This window comes from Panthera uncia, chromosome B1 (assembly GCF_023721935.1).
Source record: "Panthera uncia isolate 11264 chromosome B1, Puncia_PCG_1.0, whole genome shotgun sequence".
NCBI lineage: Eukaryota > Metazoa > Chordata > Mammalia > Carnivora > Felidae > Panthera > Panthera uncia.
Window position 1 is genome coordinate 76,954,740 of NC_064811.1, and position 20,462 is coordinate 76,975,201.

A 20,462-nucleotide genomic window follows, 5' to 3' on the forward strand; every position below is an offset into this window, starting at 1 on the left:
ATCTTAGTTTTGAGAAATAGTTTTACTTATCATATATGAGGAGTTTCTCAGAGAATATAGGAAATACATATTTCAGCTTGGTGAAGGAAATGGGATTTTCCTCCCTTAAACACTGATTTAAATTATGCTCATAATCTCTGGGTGTCTTATTAATAAAGTTGAAGATAAAGAAGATACTCTGTATGACAAGAGATTTTGGGGATTGTATGGATTATAATGTTTCTTTTTCTTCATTTTAGCTGCTTCTAGGAGACTTAAACATTTCAGACTTACAGAGATTTACTTTCTTTACTGTTTCTTTAAAACAGCATTTCCTAGAGGGTTTTTCCACTAACTCCAGTCTTGAGAAAGTTTTCCTAAATAAATGAGTATTCTAAATAGATTAGTATGCCATGGTTCAAAGGGATAGATGAACAACAATCTGCAATGTTTTCTTTTTTAGGTATTTAAATGCTCTGAAGGGGCGCCTGGGTGGCTCAGTCGGTTAAGCGTCTGACTTCAGCTCAGGTCGTGAATCTCACGGTCTGTGAGTTTGAGCCCCGCATCAGGCTCTGTGCTGACAGCTCAGAGCCTGGAGCCTGCTTCAGATTCTCTTTCTCTCTCTCTCTCTCTCTCTCTCTCTCTCTCTCTCTCTCTCTTTCTCTGCCTGTCCCCAACTCATACCCTCTCTCTCAAATTTTTTAAAGGCTCTGAGAAGTTCTGTGGCTAACACAATTATGTAACTTTAAGTTTTCCAGATATCTTTAGTAACAGAAACTCTTTCTTGTTCTGTGTTTTGAAAAGTACCTTTCTGTGAAACATACTTTGAGAAATGGTCTTACTTGTCATAGAATGTACATACAAAACACATACGAGAGAAAAAAACAAATAGAGCCGCTACTAAAATGTTAAGTCTGTTTCCATCTCCTTTTTTCCATGCACTGACCATTCTGGATATGTTCTTTTATATCTTCCTTTTATCACTTAACATCATAAAATTAGCATGTTATCATGCAATTCAGCATTCTTTCAAAGAATGATTTTAATCATTGCATGTTTCGTCATATGGTTATATTGCACTTAACCATTTCCTCGTTGTTTATTTAATCAGTTGTTTCCAATTTTTCATTATTATAAGTTATCCTGTAGGGAATTAATATCTTTATACATAAAATCTTTTACATACTTCGGATTATTTCCTTATGATAGATTCCCAGAAATTGACTATTATTGTTTCAAAGGGCATGAGTGGTCTTCAAGGCTTTTTATAAATAAACACCGAATTATTTTTCAAGAGAGCTTTAATAGTGTATAGTTCTCCCAGCAATATGTATTCTCACAAACATGATGTATTAACATTTAAAAAAAAAATCTCAGCACGTCTGAGAGCAAAAGATGGTATATGTTAATTTTTTTATTTTGTAATAATTTGTAAAGTTTGATTTTTTAAAGTAGTACTAATGCTGTTCATTAATTTTGCAGATTTCATTTGTCGTGTATTCTAATTTCTCACACCACAATAGTTTTAGTGTCACGAATATGTAATTACACTTAAATACATTAAATAAATATACTTAAACATTTATATATAAATTAAAAATATATAAAATTGTATAAAATTTGTCATGTGATTGAGTAACTTTAAGGAAATGTACAGTTTCAATGATTTTATGATTCATTTGAGGTTATTTATATATATAAAAACCCATGAAGCTAATTTCTATTGGATCTAGTATCAACTATTTGACATTTCATTATGAGTAAGTCTGTTTTTTATTTACAAAATTATATTTGTGCTTTTAATGTGTAATGGACTCAATTTCAGAATTTTGAGGGTGTGTTGTCCATTTTTTTTCTGACTGCTTGTCTTAGTTTGGGTCATTGCACTTGTGAGACTTTATCAGAAAGCAAGCAGGGCAGACATTCAAGTTTCAGATTTTAAGCTCTATTGTGAATACAAGATTTCAAGCAGTATTTTTTTAGAACCTTCAGTCCACTAAGTATTTTAGGACTCATTATTATTCTGTGCTTTCTCAACAAAAAAGAGGTTGGACTCCAAAATTAATGAAAACTAGCCATTCTGAGATTCTTGTTGTTATTGCTAACATTGGTTAAGAAGTAACACCTAGAAAAGACTGAGAGGTTTGTTTTCATAGACATAGGGTATATGTATTTTATTCTGTTTGGAAACTTGGTGACTGTTAAACATCATGTTCTTTTCTATAAATTGTTATTAGATTGCTAATAGTTTCATGCACCTTTAAGTGTCCAGATGAAAAAGGAAACCATCCAATTATGGCAAGCTTCCAATAATATCTTGGGTGGTTTTAATAAGTAGATCCTTTGTGATTACATCTTATTGTGAAATTTCAATGAAAGGAAGATTCCACTGTTCTGTACTTGAACTTGTTTCCTTTGCTTATTATAACAACCCTATAAGCTAAAAGAAATTTGAGAGTCTATTTGAGAGTACACATGGAAAGTTATGCAACTTCACAGAGTATAATTCTATATTGTAGTAATCGAGTGTTAGCATCCATTGTAGCCTCATTAGGTTAGCCAATTTTTCAGTCAGTGCTTGCCCTAACTAATCAAATTAGTTGTTAATGGAAAATTCAGTTTCTGCTAAAAAATGTTGATTGGAGTTCATTATTAGGTTATAGTCATAGAGATCAAATATCCTGTGCTAGCTTCTTTTATCAGTTACCTGTTATCTCTGTAAGTAAAACAGCCTCATGGTTTGTAGCTTAAAATTGTTGTCACTTATTTACTTACTATGGTTACATTTCTTGAATTTTGTACTTGATATCTTATCTATAGTCTTGTATTATAAGAAGAGTCACATTGCTTCTGGCATTATTAAACATAATATGTACTTTAAGACTGGGTAAATGGGGCGCCTGGGAGGCTCAGTCGGTTAAGCGTCCGACTTTGGCTCAGGTCATGGTCTCACGGTCCGTGAGTTCAAGCCCTGGGTCAGGCTCTGTGCTGACTGCTCAGAGCCTGGAGCCTGTTTCAGATTCTGTGTCTCCCTCTCTCTCTGACCCTCCCCCATTCATGCTCTGTCTCTCTCTGTCTCAAAAATAAATAAACGTTAAAAAAAAAAAGACTGGGTAAATAGCCTTTATTAGCTTTCCCGATCATTTAGTTATCCTTGACTACAACTTGTATATTGCAATATATAATAAGTATATATAAGTTCTATCCTATATAATTTACTTACTGTAAACTTTGAAATACCTCATCTGAAAAATGGGGATAATGATAGTTGCTACTTTGGTTAATTTGTCATGATTATATGAGATAATTGTTCTAAGTCAATTATTGTTACTGTTAGTCCGTGCTAATCAAAATGACAATAATACGAAAAAGCATATATCGAAAATAGTTAATTTGAATTTTGAAGTAGGTTCTATGCATGGATTTTTGTCCTTCTTTCCTTGTTCTCTCCTTTTCACACTCATTACTGATGACCTGTTACATGCCAGGCACAGTGCTGATATAGACACACAAATGGGGCATGGTCATTTCTTCACTGAAATTATAGCCTAATGGAAGAACTTACAGTTTAGTTTTAGTGTATCAAATATTAACTTGCATAAACACGTAAGAATATAAATACAAAATAAATACTCATTTAGTGACCGAGTTCAACCAGAATTTATTCAGTATCTTCGTAGAGACCCGATATCCTGTGGACGTATTCATGGATGTTAGGTAGGAGAAAAGGCAGGTACTATTGGAGACAGAGGTTCAGATAAGGTATTTCAACTTCCCAGGGATGAGAAAGTCATGTTTATTATACTTTTCCCTTTTGGGTGGGGAATAACCTTACTTGAAAGCTTAAACACGGATGCATTAGGAAACATGATTGGTGTTTGTCTTTCCTCATTTGAGTAAGTAGAGAACTAACGAATGCTTAGTGTTTAAGGATGTTGGTACTTGCAGCATTTTGAGTTACATGAGTTAATTAATTAGTAGATTATGAATAGTCAAGATTATGAATTATGAAGCTATAAATTCTGATGGTATGTTAAGGTATATACTAATAAAAATTCCATTAACTAGATGTTTGCAAAAATTTATGTGGTTTTTTTTTCCCCTTTTTCCTTCTTTTTTTTTTCTCTTCAGGGCCTCTGCTACACCCAAGCCTGAGCCAGTCCCCGTTCAAAAGGTATGTTTCTCATCTAATATCACTAGGTACCACTTGATAGTCCTTCCTGGATCACTGTTATTTCCATTTCCTGTCTCAGGCCATAGTGACAATTTATAGTTTCAGGATAATTTTCCTCACAGTTCTTTTCCTTTAAAGATTTGGGGGCGGAGGGATGGAAATCAACACATAATTAGAGTCTGTAATTGTACCTATATTATTAAAGCATGATTTCCAGGGCCATATATTATCAGTAACTTATGTTCACATTTCTTACATCCACGTTCACTTTTAATTTGCCTATCTTAAGTCACATAATTTAAAGAAAGTAAATGTATACTGAAAATCAGTATCACAAGTCTTTAATAACATTTTATTAGTAATATTAATAGATTTTTAATTGCATTTTTAGAGTATTTTGGATTAGGTTATTGGCAAGTACCTTTTTTCTCTCATATATATCCTCAAAATGTCCCAAACCATTATTCGCATACAGCTGGTTTATACTTTTGGGGGGTTTTCCCCTTTATTTCACTTGTACTTTTTATTGAATTCTTTATATTGATGTGCTGAGACATTAAGTTACTTTCCCCCCTCAATTAGCTTTATTATTTCTAAAAGATTAATTTAGATTATTACTTATTTTTTTTAAATATAATAGAGCCACATTGTAAGTTTTTTAAAAAATCGATTGTTTTTTCTTTTGGGATGGTAGGATGAGTAGGTATTATTTATGAATGTCATAGAAACTTAACTTGTGTTTTTTTTTTTTTTAACTTTACACTTTCTTTGGAATAGGGATTTGCAAATACAAATTAACATTTTGAGAGGAATTGACCTTTCTTAGTAGTTAATTTTTCTTTGAGAAACGGCAATGAAGAAACATCTAAGATCATTTTTTTCCTCATGTAACTGTTAACTATTTATTTTGGAAAAGGGAAAGAATTTTATTCTATCTCCAAATAATATCTCAAAACATTCCAGAGAGAGAAACAGGTGGATTGTTGACATTTTTCTTTTAAGTAATATATTCATTCACAATGATTCATCAGAATGTGCACATTTCTGAGTTAGATGAAAATGGTCTTTGTTCTTCCATTTTAGCATACTAAAAAAATTGAACACTTAAAAATGTGCTGCAGTTTCCTCATGAGTCAAAAATCTATACTCTGGAGAGTGAACATTTTTAAAAGATGAAATTATAATTAAGACTCTGGATATTTTAAAATAAATGTTTCCTTTGGCAATATTTTGTTTATTGTGGGGTATTTAAATTTTTTCCTTTTGGAAAATTTAAAGTGTATATTGACACGTATGATGACGTGTTTAGTCTTTTTGATAGTGTCCTGCTCTGAGTTCCTAAATATTTTGAAACTTATTTCATTTTTATAAAAAATATACTCATTGTGTGCATCATGTTACGCATGTTGGGACCAGTTGGCATGCATGTTATGCTCATTGTTTTTATCTAGAAACATGTAAAGTTTGGGCTGCTAACACGATTGTGTTTGTCTTTTTAAAAACCAGCTGTGTGTTCTTTTCAGTGAATCTATCTTGCATGTATATGGTGTGTTTTTGTGTGTGTTTATTTTTATTTCACATAGGGAGAACCTAAAGAAGTAGTTAAACCTGTGCCCATTCCATCTCCTGCTGTGTCCAAAGTCACTTCCACAACCAACACGGCCTACAATAAGGCACCACGACCCTTTGGTTCTGTGTCTTCACCAAAAGTCACATCCATCCCGTCACCATCGTCTGCCTTCACCCCACCCCATGCGACCACTTCATCACACGCTTCCCCTCCACCCGTGGCTGCTGTCACTCCTCCCTCATTCACTGCATCTGGACTGCATGCTAATGCCAATCTTAGTGCTGACCAGCATTCGTCTGCACTGAGCGCTGGTAAACCTGCAGTTAATGTCCCACGGCAGCCCACAGTCACCAGCGTGTGTTCCGAGACTGCTCAGGAGCTAGCAGAGGGGCAGAGAAGAGGATCCCAGGGTGACAGTAAACAGCAAAATGGGTAGGTGGCCAAGGGTGCTTTCTGCTCTTATCCAAACTCTTCTTTCAGGCAGTTTCCAGGAAATAATCTATATCCCCCCGCCCCCAATCAGCTGTTCTTTGAAGGAACGGAGATGAAGTTTCATTTGCTTCATTAACATGTAGCTTTATATTATATATGTACAGCACTTTCTGCAAGGCAATTATAGGTTAACCAAAACCTAAATATGCATTTTGATATGTTATGAACCATGTAACATGCTCTGTAACTCTTTCTCCAAGTCCTGGCATAACAAGGAGCAGCTGGCACTTATAATGCAAGGCAGAGCTTGAATCTTTCTTTCTCAATTTTTCCGTCCTTTTATTAGTCACCAAAAGTTTAAACAGACTGGTTAAAGTTGTGTCAGCTTATGTATCTCACCCTAAGGAGAGAGGAAGTGAGGAGTTTGAAAAGCTTTTTTTCTTGGGAAGTAGTCTTAAGACAGAAAACAAATTTAGTTTTGACTCATGTCTATGTATGATGCATTAGCTTAGGTCGGATAGCCAGCAACATTCTTTTCAGATAAGCTTAGGCTAGAATTTAGTCTGTAAAAGCAAACAGTAATGGTAGAACAATAACATCAAAGGATGCATCACAAACATCAGAAGCAAAGTAGGGAATATTTTCATTGTAAAGGTTTTTCTAAAATGAATGGATTTACAGAAGTGGGTACTAAACTAAATACATAATGTCAGTGGAAGTTTTAAAAATTCCATTCCTTGTGATTTTTCCCTTTTTGAGGTATTTTTTAAAAGATTGAAGTCCATTTTCAGCAGCCTCCATTTCTAGATGGTCATTTTAGTCTTTTTGGAATTCAGTGACCATACTTGAAGCCAAAGTCATTTGTGTAAAATCATTTTGATCAGATTTATTGTGACAAAAAAGTGCTTTAAAAGGGAAATCATCTGCATGCATGATGGTTTTTACCAATGCCAGTTCCCAGGGAAGTATAATTAAAATAATTGCGTGGATAGGTCCTTTCTGAGGTAATCCCTTCCGAATGTTAATTCGTGTAATGAAGGGGCTGTGCTGTCTGTAGCACTGCTGCCATGGCAACCTTGGGGCTTTGAAATGGAAGGTGGCAGATCTCCAAGGCTGCTGCTGAGAGAAAGAGCAGGAGGTCTGGAAGAACAGCTACTGGTCCCAACATACGGTTTTGTGGTTGTGGGTGGCTTTTTAAAGTTTTGACATACATATGAGTAAAACTAGGGTCCTTCAAAGCAAGTTATTTCTTCTTTTATTTGAGGAAAAGAAATAGTACATAGTGTTGGGTTGTATTTTTTTTTTTTTTTTGTATGTTTTCAGACAGCAGATTTTAATCAGAGTAGATATTCTGGAAAGAAAGATGCAGCCTGTCAAATTGTTGGCCCCATAGAAAACTCAGGGCAGAAGTTTGCTATGTTGATGAAATTCCAGTTTCAGTATGTAAAAGTCCCCTGGAAGAAGTGTCTGAACAAACATATTTTCTCCTTACTAACATATCTTGAAATTTTATAAGATAGTCTTCTGAATGGAAACTTGTAGAGATAAAAGTAAATTGAGGTTATGGAAGTGGGTACTTCATTTAAAACATGGAACTATGAATATGAAGCTTAAAGTTTTGTTTTATAACTACAGCTTGGATGATTAAACTTAAAATGATTTATAGCTTATTATTTTCAAAATGAAACTGTAGACAGTAGTGTAGTCGTAGGGCCTCGGGGATGGCTTTTTAATCAATGGACATGTGATTGCCGAGCCTGTGCCTGTGTCTAGGTCTGTGCAAGATTCAGGAGAAAAGGGGTTATCACATATTTGGCATCATTAGCAAGCAAGTTACAGCTTTGTGTTTGCAAACTGGGTATATTTTAAAACAGCTCGATTTCAAATGACCAGATGTTGGACAATGAAAACTGGATCACCTGAAAACAGAGTGCCTGTGGTGTCTGTGAAATTCTACGACACATTTGCCGTGCCATTTCTCTCACTACATTTAGATTAGAGAAATCAAAAAAATAGATCAGACACTTTACTAGTCAATGATGAGTCATTTTGCAGAGGTGCGTTGACGAGTGCATTTCCTTCATCAGGAATCAAACTGTTTTTTCTGAAATCATTGTCAGACTATTTAGTAATTATGTGATTAGTAAGTTTTTCATGTTTTTATAATATTACAAAAGGTATGCAAAAAAACCCTTTCAAAGTTGAGAGTTGTTACTTTTTTATTAATTACTTTTTATTTTAAAAATAATACATTACAGGAACCAAAAATTTAAAGAGTTCAGAAGGGTATAAAGCTAAATTTGTAAGTTGTCTTTTTCCTCAAAGCAGAAAGATTATTAGTCCTTAAGTGATTTAAAGTAACTGGCTCATATGCCAATTTGATAGGCATCTCACCCAAATTTATATAGGATTAGTAAACATAAGACACAAAAAGAGTATGTCTTCATTATGCATTATTACTGAGAAATAGTTATTCATTGTAAAGTATGAGGTCTATAATTATGCTGATAGTTTTAGAATATTTCTTAACAATACTATGTAAGTATTCTTGTTCCTTCTTATAGATAATAATGAACAGGGCCCTTTAGGAAATTTTTAATCTTTCTTCTACATATACAAATTACTAGTCTTGCTATTTTCCTAACTCCTTTCCCCACTTACTCTACTTAGAGCAAAATGGGACTTTATATTCCAAAGCAGAAGGAAAGCTATTTTGCATCAAGCAGTTTAAGTAATTTACCTTTTCGCTTTCCATGTGCCCTTGCATTATAATGTGCCACTGCTTTATAGAGGTAAGTCTTTCATGTATCCTTTATTAATTTCAATTTTGTTGGACTGTAATCAGTTTCTTCTAACAGTTCCAATGTGTTATTTTGAAGAACTTGGCCTTGGAAGATACAAAATATAATGGTACGGTAGTAATATTTTTAAATGCTTTTCTCTTTACAGAAAACACAAGTGACAAAGTTAGTATCCACATTACTGGAGAGGAAATATGGTGATTTATATATGAGTAAATAGCATGAATGTGTCCGATTTTTGCAAAATTGAGTTACATTTTGCAAAATAGCTGTCATTTAGAAGAACCATATTTAGTGTTTTCAATAAGTTTGGTTTGCATCGCTATGTTGTAGTGAATTGCTTTATGGTAAAAAGTAGTCGTGTTTAACTTTTGTCATAAAATATATGTGGGGTTTGCTGTGTAGTGGTTTACAAGAGATAATGCTTGGGGAATGTAATTTGTGTGGGTTGAGACTATTAGAAGATAAAGAGAAAGATACAAGAGAAATCATAAACAGATGTACCACCAGTGAATAGCATATATAAAACTGAGTTGGTTTCCAAATTCATATAACAAACCAGTGTTTCCCAGGTAAAGTCTCCAAGAACCGTTTTTATTTTTTAAACAACATTGCTGACAGTTTTAGACTTTTCTGTGTACTGTTGTGTGCCACTGCATAATAGAAAGTTTATACATACCTTTGAAATTGGTTAAGAGAGATAGTTACTGACTTATTAAATGTCACAGGTAGTTGACATAGACATTGGGCATCATGGTGGTATACTTTAAAACCATGCTTTTGTGTCTGTTGGTATTGATGGTAAACTGGCTGGGGATTAATAGCCTTAAAATAGATAAAAATCACATTAGATAAGGACTTAAATTAATTTCGTGTTACGATTATTCTGAGCATGTGCTGAAATTTATCTACGTTGTAGATTAGAATGGGAAATACGGAATATTTAACTATCTTAGACACATTCAAGAGAATTAACAATCAAATTACTAGAACCTTTGTTCCAGTGTGGCTGTGGTCCCACTAATTGAATAATTAGTTCCATGTTATATACACATAGGAATATAGTGTATCAGCATACTAGTGAAACATCCTCAAACCCTAATTTATTACTTAAATTCTTACACACAAGGATTTTGACTAGTTACTAAATTCCAGTGTAACAAACAATTTGCTTTGTAAAGGGCAAAAACTGGGCCTTGGAGAAATAAATTTAAGCATTTAGGTTAAATATGTAAATTCGTTAATTTATTAGGGATTGCTGTGCACTGTTCTAGGTGTTTCTCAATTCACTACGTGATTTAGTTCAATTTAATTGAATCCTGACAGGTTACTTAATTTTCTCATGTCATGCAGCTTGTAAGTAATTTAAGATTCAAGCCTAGGGTTTTTGAAGCCAGTTTACTGTGCCTTCCTGTGCATCATCTGACTGTGACCCTGGCTTATTTGTTACTTTGAACTGGTGTTTGTTTTTAAATGGGTTGGGACAGTCTGGATGAGTGATATGCCTGACCTACAGTTGGGTTTGATAGTACTTTCTTTTTAAACAAGCAGTTAGGGGATCTACCCCGACAACAAATCTGTTTGTATGGTTTGCAGAGTGCCTTCAAATATATTAAACATATGCCTATAGAAGGAGTCTGAAAGAATGGGAAATTGTAGTCCATTCCACTGTGGAGGAAAGAGGCTTCTGTAGATTGCACATTGTTCAGGGCACAGGGGAGGTGGGCAGCTTAGCCAGGGTGAGAAGCCTGGTCTTCTCATGGTCACATTGGCACAAAAGCTGTTGCAGTATATGATGGGCCATTCCTCTTGGGCACATTATCTGAAATAAGTGAAAATATTTATTCGACATACACAAATTGGCATCTTTAGGTTGAAACCAGTCAAGTCTATACCTGCCGCAACTCACTACACCATAGAATGTTTCTCTCCCAACTTCATGTTAATATAAAACTTTTCCCCTAAACTTTAAAAGGTTTAAATATATGTCTAAAATTCAGTTCAGGGGAGGTTATTTTGAAAAACTACTTACCTGCTATTTAAAATAGTAATGCAGAGGAAAGAATGCTTTGCATTGTGGCTAGAGAAGAGTAAGTATCTGTAAATATTGAGATCAGCTTACCTCTGGCATCCCACCCCTATTCAGTGAAACTCAGCCCTCTGTTGAGTTTATGAAGCTGACTTTGATATATCTGTAGCAAATACAGCTAACTGCCAGTGTTGGTATTAAAACTGGTAGGCAGTTTTTGTCACTATGTTCAAAATGAATTACTAGTTACTCTGACTAAACTTCATGGCAGAAGGATTGATTCAACAGTGTTTTCGAAAACTATGTAGAGTTTATACTTCAGTCTTCATAATAGAATAGAAATATACTTGTTTTTAATGATTGTATGGTTAATAGGCTGTGTGAATGAATTATGTTTTGAGGTTTTTCTTCTTCAGATGTTATTAATGTAGTGCCTTTACTAGATCATATCAGACATGCCTTTCTGAGCAATAAGTAGGTAACTGATAATACAAAAGTATGGGTTCCTACAAATCTGTTCTGAACTTACTGGGATTTGCTTGTCAGTAAGAGTGGTGGTAATGACAGAGGAGATTATGAAAATTGGGTGATCCAGTATGCTGCCTATATTTTCTATTATAATCACATTTTTATTAAAAAAATTTTTAAATGTTTATATATTTGAGAGAGAGAGAGAGAGGGAGAGAGAGAGCATGGGCAAGGAAGGGGCAGAGAGAGAGGGAGACAGAGAATCTGAAGGAGGCTCCAGGCTCTGAGCTGTCAGCATAGAGCCTGATGCGGGGCTCAATTTCACGAACAGGGAGATCATGACCTAAGCTGAAGTCAGATGATTAACTGACTGAGCTACCCAGGTGCCCCTATAATCATATTTTTAAAAAATAAGAGAAAACATCAAATAGGCTAGCATATTATTTCTTTATAATACACGATTCAGGATAACTCTTTGGCTTTTAGGTTTTTATTTTAATTCCAGTTAGTTAACATATAGTGTTATGTTAGTTTCAGGTATAAAATATAGTGATTCTTTTCCTTTTCTTTCTTTCTTTTTTTTTTTTTTTGGCTTTTTAAGTTTTTATTTTAATCATTCGGGATAATTTTTGTCAGAAGGTTATATTTGCTATTAATATATACTTCATATATTATGTGAGTGAAAGACTTTCTCTTATTCTGCTCTGATTTTAAGTGATTCTAAAATGTTCTGTTTCTACATATGACATCTAATAATTATTTTATTCTCTGCCTTTTGTTAGGAACGTAATAGGAATTTGGATTCCTGCTAAAAAGAATTTATATAAACCTAGAGATATTTTTAAACAGTGGATCTTTCTCTGTTAACAGTGTAACAGAATTTTGACTAACATGTGTTCATTTTTGTCTGTGTTTGCATGTTTATTTTGAAGCATGATGTTTGTGTAATATCTTCATGTAAATTAATTGTTTTAAATTTCATTATTTCCTTTTTGTTTTCTTCTCATCTTTTTTCTTTTCTCTTTCTTTTCTTTTTTTCTTTGCTTCATCTGTGTCTATTTTCCTTTATCCTGGGAACATCAATGTCTTATCTACTCTGTCACATCTTTTTTGTATGTATTACTCCTCCTTCAGTAACCCTGGCACCGTGTAAGTACCTAATCAGTGGTTCCTTTTTGTAATTTTCATCATTGTCTCTCTGTAACTTTCCATCCTGCTTTTAGTTTAATACTACCAGCAAACTTTATTAGTTTCTTTTTGCAAGAATTTTTACATATGTTATAAGGAGCATAGGAAACATGTTTCTCCTGCTAGAGAACTTCATATAAATCAGTGGGTGTGTTTTCCACTTCTTCAGTGGAAAAAACTTAGTAAGCCGAACCTTCAGGGAAATAAGTATTGTAGACAGTGTATGCTGGAGTTAGTGACCTCGTTTGGGCTTTCCTTGTTAATTTTTTTTTTTTAATTTGAATGTAAACTTGCTAATTGTGAATATCTACATTTTGAAATAAGTTATTTGCTCTTGATAGTTAAATTTATGTTCTATCCCAAATATATTTTTGAAAATAAAATAGAGATTATTCTCTCCTTTAATCATAGTCATCAGAGTGTAGAGTTTAGAAACTTCGTATCACTTAACACAAGGCCTTAAGCCGTGGTGAATATCAGAGTCTAAGGTGTACCATGCTTCCTGCAAGTATGTCATGGCTAAGAAGTGTTCTTAAGTGGTGTCATTTTATTATTCTTAGTGTACTTATTCTTAGCTTGACACTATTGTTTTGTATTTTTATAGACCAAATCTTTTGTAGAAAATAAAAGAGTTTTATACTGGAAACTGGCACCACTTAAGAGTAAACTACATTCACTAACTAATTATAGAGAAGTTTAAACTGTAAGTTTCATAGCTAAACATAAAATTTTTCACGTAATTGCATGAGATAAAGTGTTGTCTGTTTAGGAAATTATATCTTCCAAATACAGTGTGTTTATGAAGTGCTCTTTGCCTATTCTAATTTTTTAAAATTCTGTTTTAAAAAGGATTAGGTCTTGTTTAAAACAAAGTAAACGTAAATTAGTAATTAGTAAAATATTAGATATTTCACTTACAGAATCTTAGAATTCTACCATAAACTATAAATGTTACTGATTTTATGTGTAAATATTATTGATTCTGTTTTTTTATGTAAGCGGATGACCCATAATCTTAGAATATGCATTGCAAATGATGTTTTTACTAATCCTGAAAGAAAACACATTATGTGATCGTTCCTATGCATTAGGTACTTTGGAAAACACTTGACATACACTGTCTACTTATTCATTCCTCAAAACAACTCTTTAAGGATACAATCCCCCTTTCTCAGATGAGTAAAATTGAGATTTAGAGAAGTTAAATGACTTGCACAAAACACACACTAAGTGAAGAATGTAGTGCTTGAAACTATTATCTGTTTCTAAAGCCATTGTTCATATTAATCTTATCATGTTCTTCACTGGGCAGAAATTCTTTCAGTGTACTGAGACAGTTTTGATAGTGTGACTATTCAAATGACAACAGTCAAGTGGCACTCTGACAGTACTGTGATTTTCGAGCAGCGAGTTACACCCAGCAGATGTTGCCACCCACATCTGACACTCTGAGCCCTTTCTCTTCTCAAATCTTAGTCTGCTAGTCGAGACTTGGGCTCCTTTTTCTCTCCTGAAATGACACTCATAGACTCCAAAGGTTTGCATTTGTCATATTTGGGGGTGGGGGGTGGGTAGAGGAAGAGAACGTAGTGTTCATTACCTTCAGTAGATCTTAGGTTAGGATGTTAATATATATTATAAATTCCTTAATATTTATGCTTTGTTCATAGAAAAATGAATGTTCTTAACAAACTCAAACTTCTTGAGCCCTGTAGTGTACAAAATCCCTTTCACATTTATTATTTCATTTAATGCTCAGAACAGTGCTACTTTGTATGTGATATTCTTATCTGATAAAGGAAAAAAAATAAGCTCAGTGAGATTCACTTGTCCAAAATCACATATCTAAAAAAGTCACAGAGCCAAGATTTACATCTTGGTGTTTTGATAAATATTTCATTGGTTTCTGATATACTACACTTCTTATTCTCTGTGCTGACCCCGCACACAACTTTATTCAGGATGAGGGTTATCTATACACAGGAATGAGAAAACTGTAGAAAGTAACAGTTCTGACCCTTTTCAAAATTGGAAATTTTGGAATTGCTGTCTTAGCCTGTACTAAACCATTCTTAGTTCCCGGGCCTAGTGAAGATTTTTCATTTAATTTTGTAAAAACCAATACATTTTTGCAACCTATTGATATTTAATGGTGGTTGTGAATGAATACAGTCCATATCTGTGTTTTGTTAGGCATAAGATAGATATAAGAACAATACAAGTAATTTCAAAAAATTTTTTAACTACTGTGGACTATTCAGTTCTCATTATTTTCCTTATTTTCTTATTCTTTTCCTTTTCTTTATGCATGGAATCTCTTCTGCTGCCTTCTTCTGTCAATTAAAAGGAAAACTCCACCTAAACGGTAACCCTTCTCTTGAATATTATGTTAACATGTGAATACCTTTTTTTTTTTTTAACTAGTTAAAGATAAAGCAGGACTACTCTAGTTTAGAAGGATGCTTTTTTAAGAAAATTGAGGCTGAGTGCACTTGGAAAAGCATAAGATATAAAAAAGAACATTGATATTGAATGTATTAATTACAAATTATTTGGCAGAGGATATTTTATCCTTAACATAATTTAAAAGTGTTTAATTCTTTCTTTCCCTCTTAACCTTAGTCCACCAAGAAAACACATCGTGGAGCGCAATACGGAGTTTTATCACATACCGACTCACAGTGATGCCAGCAAGAAGAGACTGATGGAGGACACTGAAGACTGGCGTCCGAGGACTGGAACAACTCAGTCTCGCTCTTTCCGAATCCTCGCCCAAATCACTGGGACTGAACATCGTAAGTGAATACCTAGGGATTCTGATAGGTGAATGTTCTCTGCCATAGAGAATAGCATTTGGACAGATGGGCAATTATTGGGAAACAGTAATTTTCCTGAGGCAGTTTACACTTAAACTATGCCATGCATAATATGGGTGATGTAAATAAGAAGCCAGCCCAGGAAGGTCACGCTGCAAAGTGTTGCAGTAGTAGCAGCAATGACTATAGTATAGCCGGTGACAGCATGATTCGAATGTTTTTTAGTGGCTCTGTGCAACTTGACCATTTGGTATTGATGGGTACAGGTAATTGCTTAAATGATTTTTCAAGTTAAAAAAGTAAATTAATATTGGATGTTGCTTATTATATTTCAGTGAAAGAATCGGAAACTGAAAATACAAAGAAGGCAAAGTAAGTTGTCCGTTTTTTTGGTAAATTGAATGCTTTCCTTTCCTGAATGGTCTCAATTTGTTTTTTCATAGTTTCAAGTGTAATGGTATGGCGTTTTGTGTTTGCAGCTAGAAGCTAAGCATTTAACTTCGGTGTCTTTTATGGGACTTAAATGTGGGACTTAGAAAACTTACGGATTTTTAAATTAGTAGATATTTCTGGATTTCATGTGTAAGGTTAATTTCCTTTCGTATAGAAATAAGTGGGCAGAGGAGTATATTTGGGGATGCTTTGCTAACACTACAGATCTCTGTGAATGAGTTTTATGTGTTGTCTTGTCGTAATTTCATTTTGGGCATAAAAGTGGATGTTTCCAGGAGGGCTCTATAGATTAATGTCTGCATTTATTAAAATGTTCTACTCTTAAAATCTTTGCTATTAAATAAAACAGCTATATGAAATTAAGCTTTTATAAAGCATGTTTTCTGCATGATGATCTAAGTGTAGAAACTTTTTCTTTCTTTCTTATGACTCTTCTATCACTTTTCTCTTCTTCTCTTTTCTTCTTTTATTTCCACAGGGAAAAGATACCCCTTCACGTCTTTAGTCCCAAATACACAAAATTACGTGACTGGCACCATGAAGTTTCAGCACGTGCTCTTAACGTACAGTGATTTATGAGTCTTGCCCCCTGCCCCAAGCAGCCAGCACATACCTTTTCATTCAGTTTTTCTTTTTTTCCAACCTCATAGCAAAATCTATATTAAATTTGCCTTACAAAAAAAAAAAAAAATAGAAACCTTTTCTATACTTTTCTAACCATTTCTTGCTGTTGTGAAAAAGAGGAAGATGAATTTGTTTTGTGCTAATCAGTAGCTCACAAATGTTAAACCAAGAGAGCAAATTAAGGGACTGGATCTGTTCGGTGGATTTCCGTCGGTATCCATTGTTACTAGGGTAGTGACCTTGGAAAAGGAATTCTTTCTGTAAGTTGAATTTGGTTGGTTGTGTGAAGCAGAGACAGATGAGCAAATAATGTCCTTGTCTAATTTGGAAAATACTTCCTTTATGTTACTACATTTCCTAAGATTACTTTTAAATTCATTATTACATAATGTTCAACGTGGGTTGTAAATTACTCCTAAGCAAATGTCAGAAGATAAGAGAAAACAGAGAAGACTGTATTAGAATAGTTTGTTGTAGATTTGGGTATTTTTTTTAAAGCAGGTACTCAGGATAGCTCTGAAGAGGAGGAGGCCCAAATTTGGCTCCTATTACAGGAAAGCAGAGAATTCTGCCCCTACTTGCAATGGGGAAATAGAGTGTTCTTTTGGTTTGGTTAGTTTCAAAAATCCTCCTTGTTACCAAAGGAAATATTTCTAAACTGGTGGATGTTTTTAGGGTATAAACAACTTCCAGGCATTAACTAGTAAGAAATAGAAAAGATAATTTTGCTTTGTTTTTAAATGAACATAAAATAAGTTATGAATGATTCTTTATGTGACATCAGAGAAGTATTTTACTGAGTGATAAATAAACAATTGTGTGTTCCTGCTGTTCCTAGGAAACTATGTTTTGGGCAATACATGCAAGCTAACATCTGACCAGAAATGCTTTCTGTTTTGTAATATAATGTATTATATATTAGTTATACATTCAATAATAAATGCATTTTGTAGTTTGGAAAAGTACTGTAATAAAGTTGCCTTTAACTTAGCTTTGTAATTGTTTTCTGTTTCCATGAAGCTAGTAATCGTGTCATCTAAGACTTGTTACACCACCACTTACATAAAATAAATAATTCTCTTGACATTTCATTCAGAAAACATTTTTAATTTTGCGAGGCTGCTAAAATGAGTGTGGAATATGATAAAGCCCTGTATTTTTTTTTTTTTTTTTTTTTTTTGGTATCTGAATTGTCATGTTATTTAACATAATGTCTTACGTGAGTAACAAGATTAGTTATAAGTAAGCTTTATACCCAATGTGGGACTTGAACTCACAACCCTGAGATCAAGAGTTGCATGCTGTATACCCATGGAGCCAGGCAGGCACCCCCATTCAGGGCATTTTTATTTTTCCAGGTTTTTGTTTTTTTGTTTTTTTGTTTTGCTTTGATATCATCATAGACTAGGTCAACTGCCTGATAATTTGGAGAAACTAACATTAATTTCGGTTAGTGATTACTATTTAAAATTTAGCACACCAAGTGTACTTAAAAATAATTCTAAGATTTACCTGTGCTCATTTCCACTGTACTTCATAATATGCTAAGGTGTCTTTCTTTTACTGTAGCAGTTCTTCTTCAGATACTGCTTGTGATTTTATGGCCCTAACATCAATCCATTATTACTATGTCTCTGGCCTCTGTACGGAAATAGACCTTCTTAGACCAGGCTTCTTATACCTAATACTTCTCATTCAACTCAAAAGATGATATTTGAAAGTAGGTGGAATCAAATTCTCATGAAAATAAATGGTGGAATAAACAAGGTATTTCCCACCAGGAGCCAAATTTCCAACACCAGAGTTGAGAGAGAGTGCAACTAGATGAGAGTTTTAAGTAAATAAAAGAATTTCTTCCTAATAAAGGCAGGAGAGCATGTATAGAACTTTATACCTTGAAATAAGTACAATTGGAAATAAGAATTTAATACCTTACTAATTAAAAAAAAAGTAATGTCTCATTGAAAGCATACACTTAGATAAGCGAAGGAGCTGTATTTGAGTATGAGTGTGAGTGTTCAGTCAGGATCACAAAAGACATTCCATTTGACCCCATCAGAGGTTGAATTCCTGTGTTCAGTTAATCTTCTGGGACATCTTATATTCCTAGCTTAAAAGCTAGCCAAATATTGTAAAAGCTCCTTGCAAAAATATTATTGTAAGTCTGGTGACCTAATTTATAGCTTGTTTTTGTTTGTCTCTCTGATACAGAGTTTCTTTATCATAGGCTTGTTTTTAATGTAAAATTTGAAAGTTAAGAATTTTCAACGTTTTTACAAGGTTTTACCAGTTACAAGATGGAATGTTACCCACAGAGTGAATATTTTTGTTCCCTTGAAAAATATATTGTTTGTGGAAACGGAAATATACTCATTTTGTACATCATTATGCCCTTTTGGAAGACTGAGATAAAAATATTGTAGGGAGCTTATTTAATAAAAATTGTGATATTAAGATAGAGAGTAGCCATCCCATCTTTTATTCAGATTTATTCAGAAATTTGGGTGAATTGATTTCCCCAAATGAAAAAGTTCATAATTGTTGCACTTCCGATGTGTATTTAAAATCATATAAATCACAAATATTTATTGCCTGAGTTATTCTTTCACACAAATAATTACTGAATACTTAAATGGCAGGCACTGATGAACTAGAGATTAAATAATGAGTAACAGATAAATATATAAATAAAGTGATCTGAGATAATTGTGTTACTAAGATAAATTCGTATAAAGGAAATTTGGCTTAGGGAGGGATTACTTAGGTTGTGTGGATCTCTGAGGAGATGACGTTAATGCCATCACCTGAGAGAGGAAAAAGAGTCAGCCACGTGATGACTTGGGGTCACCGTTCAAGGCAGACGAAACGAGTGTGGAAACCCTGAGGCGAGCAGGAGTGTGGCAATTACACAGAACGGAAAGGACAGTGTAGCCAAAATGTGGTATGTGACCGGAAGCATGATATAAAAATGTCATACATATGCGTATAACTTACATTCTCCATACTGTCCACAGCATATGGAATGGGAGGTTGTCTTCTGTCTAACTACTTTCAAGACAGATTTAAAAATAAAGAACCAAGGTGGTATGTCAAAGGTTTATCAAAGCTAAATAAAGTACATTCACTTATTTGTGCTGCTCTCAGCATAGGTATCAATTTAATGCTTTTCCCATTAGACCCACTGAAGACTTACAAAAAGGAGGCATTATTATAGTATATGTTGGTAACATATTTGTAGGGAACAGCTATAAAACACACATAAAGGCACTAAAAAACAAAACTTCCAACATACAGAAATTAGACCTATATCGTGGCACCTGGGTGGCTCAGTCAGTTAAGTGTCCAACTCTTGGTTTCAGCTCAAGTCATGATCTTGGAGTTTGTGAGATTGAGCTCCGCATCAGGCTCTGTGCTGTTAGCACAGATTGGGATTCTCTCTCTGTCTGTCTCTCTGCCCCTCCCCTGCTTGCTTGTGCACACGCTCTCTCTCTCTCAAAAATAACCTTTAAAAAAAAAAAAAAGAAATTAGACATGTAATACTTTATTCATAGTTTAGTGATGGATTTGACAGTTTAGTTCTGTCTATAAAATTTACCAAGAATTGTTTGAACTCATTCCTTTTTGTTTACCCACTCAAGAAAATTACTTAAACCAAGTGATTCCTTGCTCATTCTTTCCAAAATAGACGTCAGTACTCCAGGATAGTAGGAAGCAAGGAATGATAAATTCTGAATTTGAGACTCCCGATTTGTAACTCACTAGTTTCTACCCCTGAGTTTCCACTTTAAAATAGGAAGTTCGAGTCAGTGGTGGACTCTATGAAGCCCTTCCAGATACTGCTTCAGTAGAGGACTTGATAACCGCTGCTGCTGCTGCTGCTGCTGCTGCTGCTGCTGCTGCTGTGTGTGTGTGTGTGTGTGTGTGTGTG

General features: G+C 34.1%; 1 protein-coding gene across 7 annotated transcripts in view; it reads left to right on the top strand.

The window, feature by feature from the left end:
- The window catches only part of PDLIM5 (PDZ and LIM domain 5), a 218,408-nt gene that overhangs the window by 117,683 nt on the left and 80,263 nt on the right, over nt 1-20,462 (top strand). For 2 of the 7 annotated variants that reach the window (XM_049630892.1, XM_049630887.1), the window contains exons 4-8: nt 4,111-4,153; nt 6,064-6,155; nt 14,989-15,006; nt 15,264-15,436; nt 15,793-15,829. In XM_049630892.1, the coding sequence (XP_049486849.1) occupies nt 4,111-4,153; nt 6,064-6,155; nt 14,989-15,006; nt 15,264-15,436; nt 15,793-15,829 (363 nt within the window). Of the gene's footprint in view, nt 1-4,110; nt 4,154-5,736; nt 6,156-12,587; nt 12,603-14,988; nt 15,007-15,263; nt 15,437-15,792; nt 15,830-16,388; nt 20,060-20,462 lie in introns of those variants that run through there. The other 5 variants (XM_049630889.1, XM_049630886.1, XM_049630891.1 and 2 more) reach the window with 5 other exon arrangements.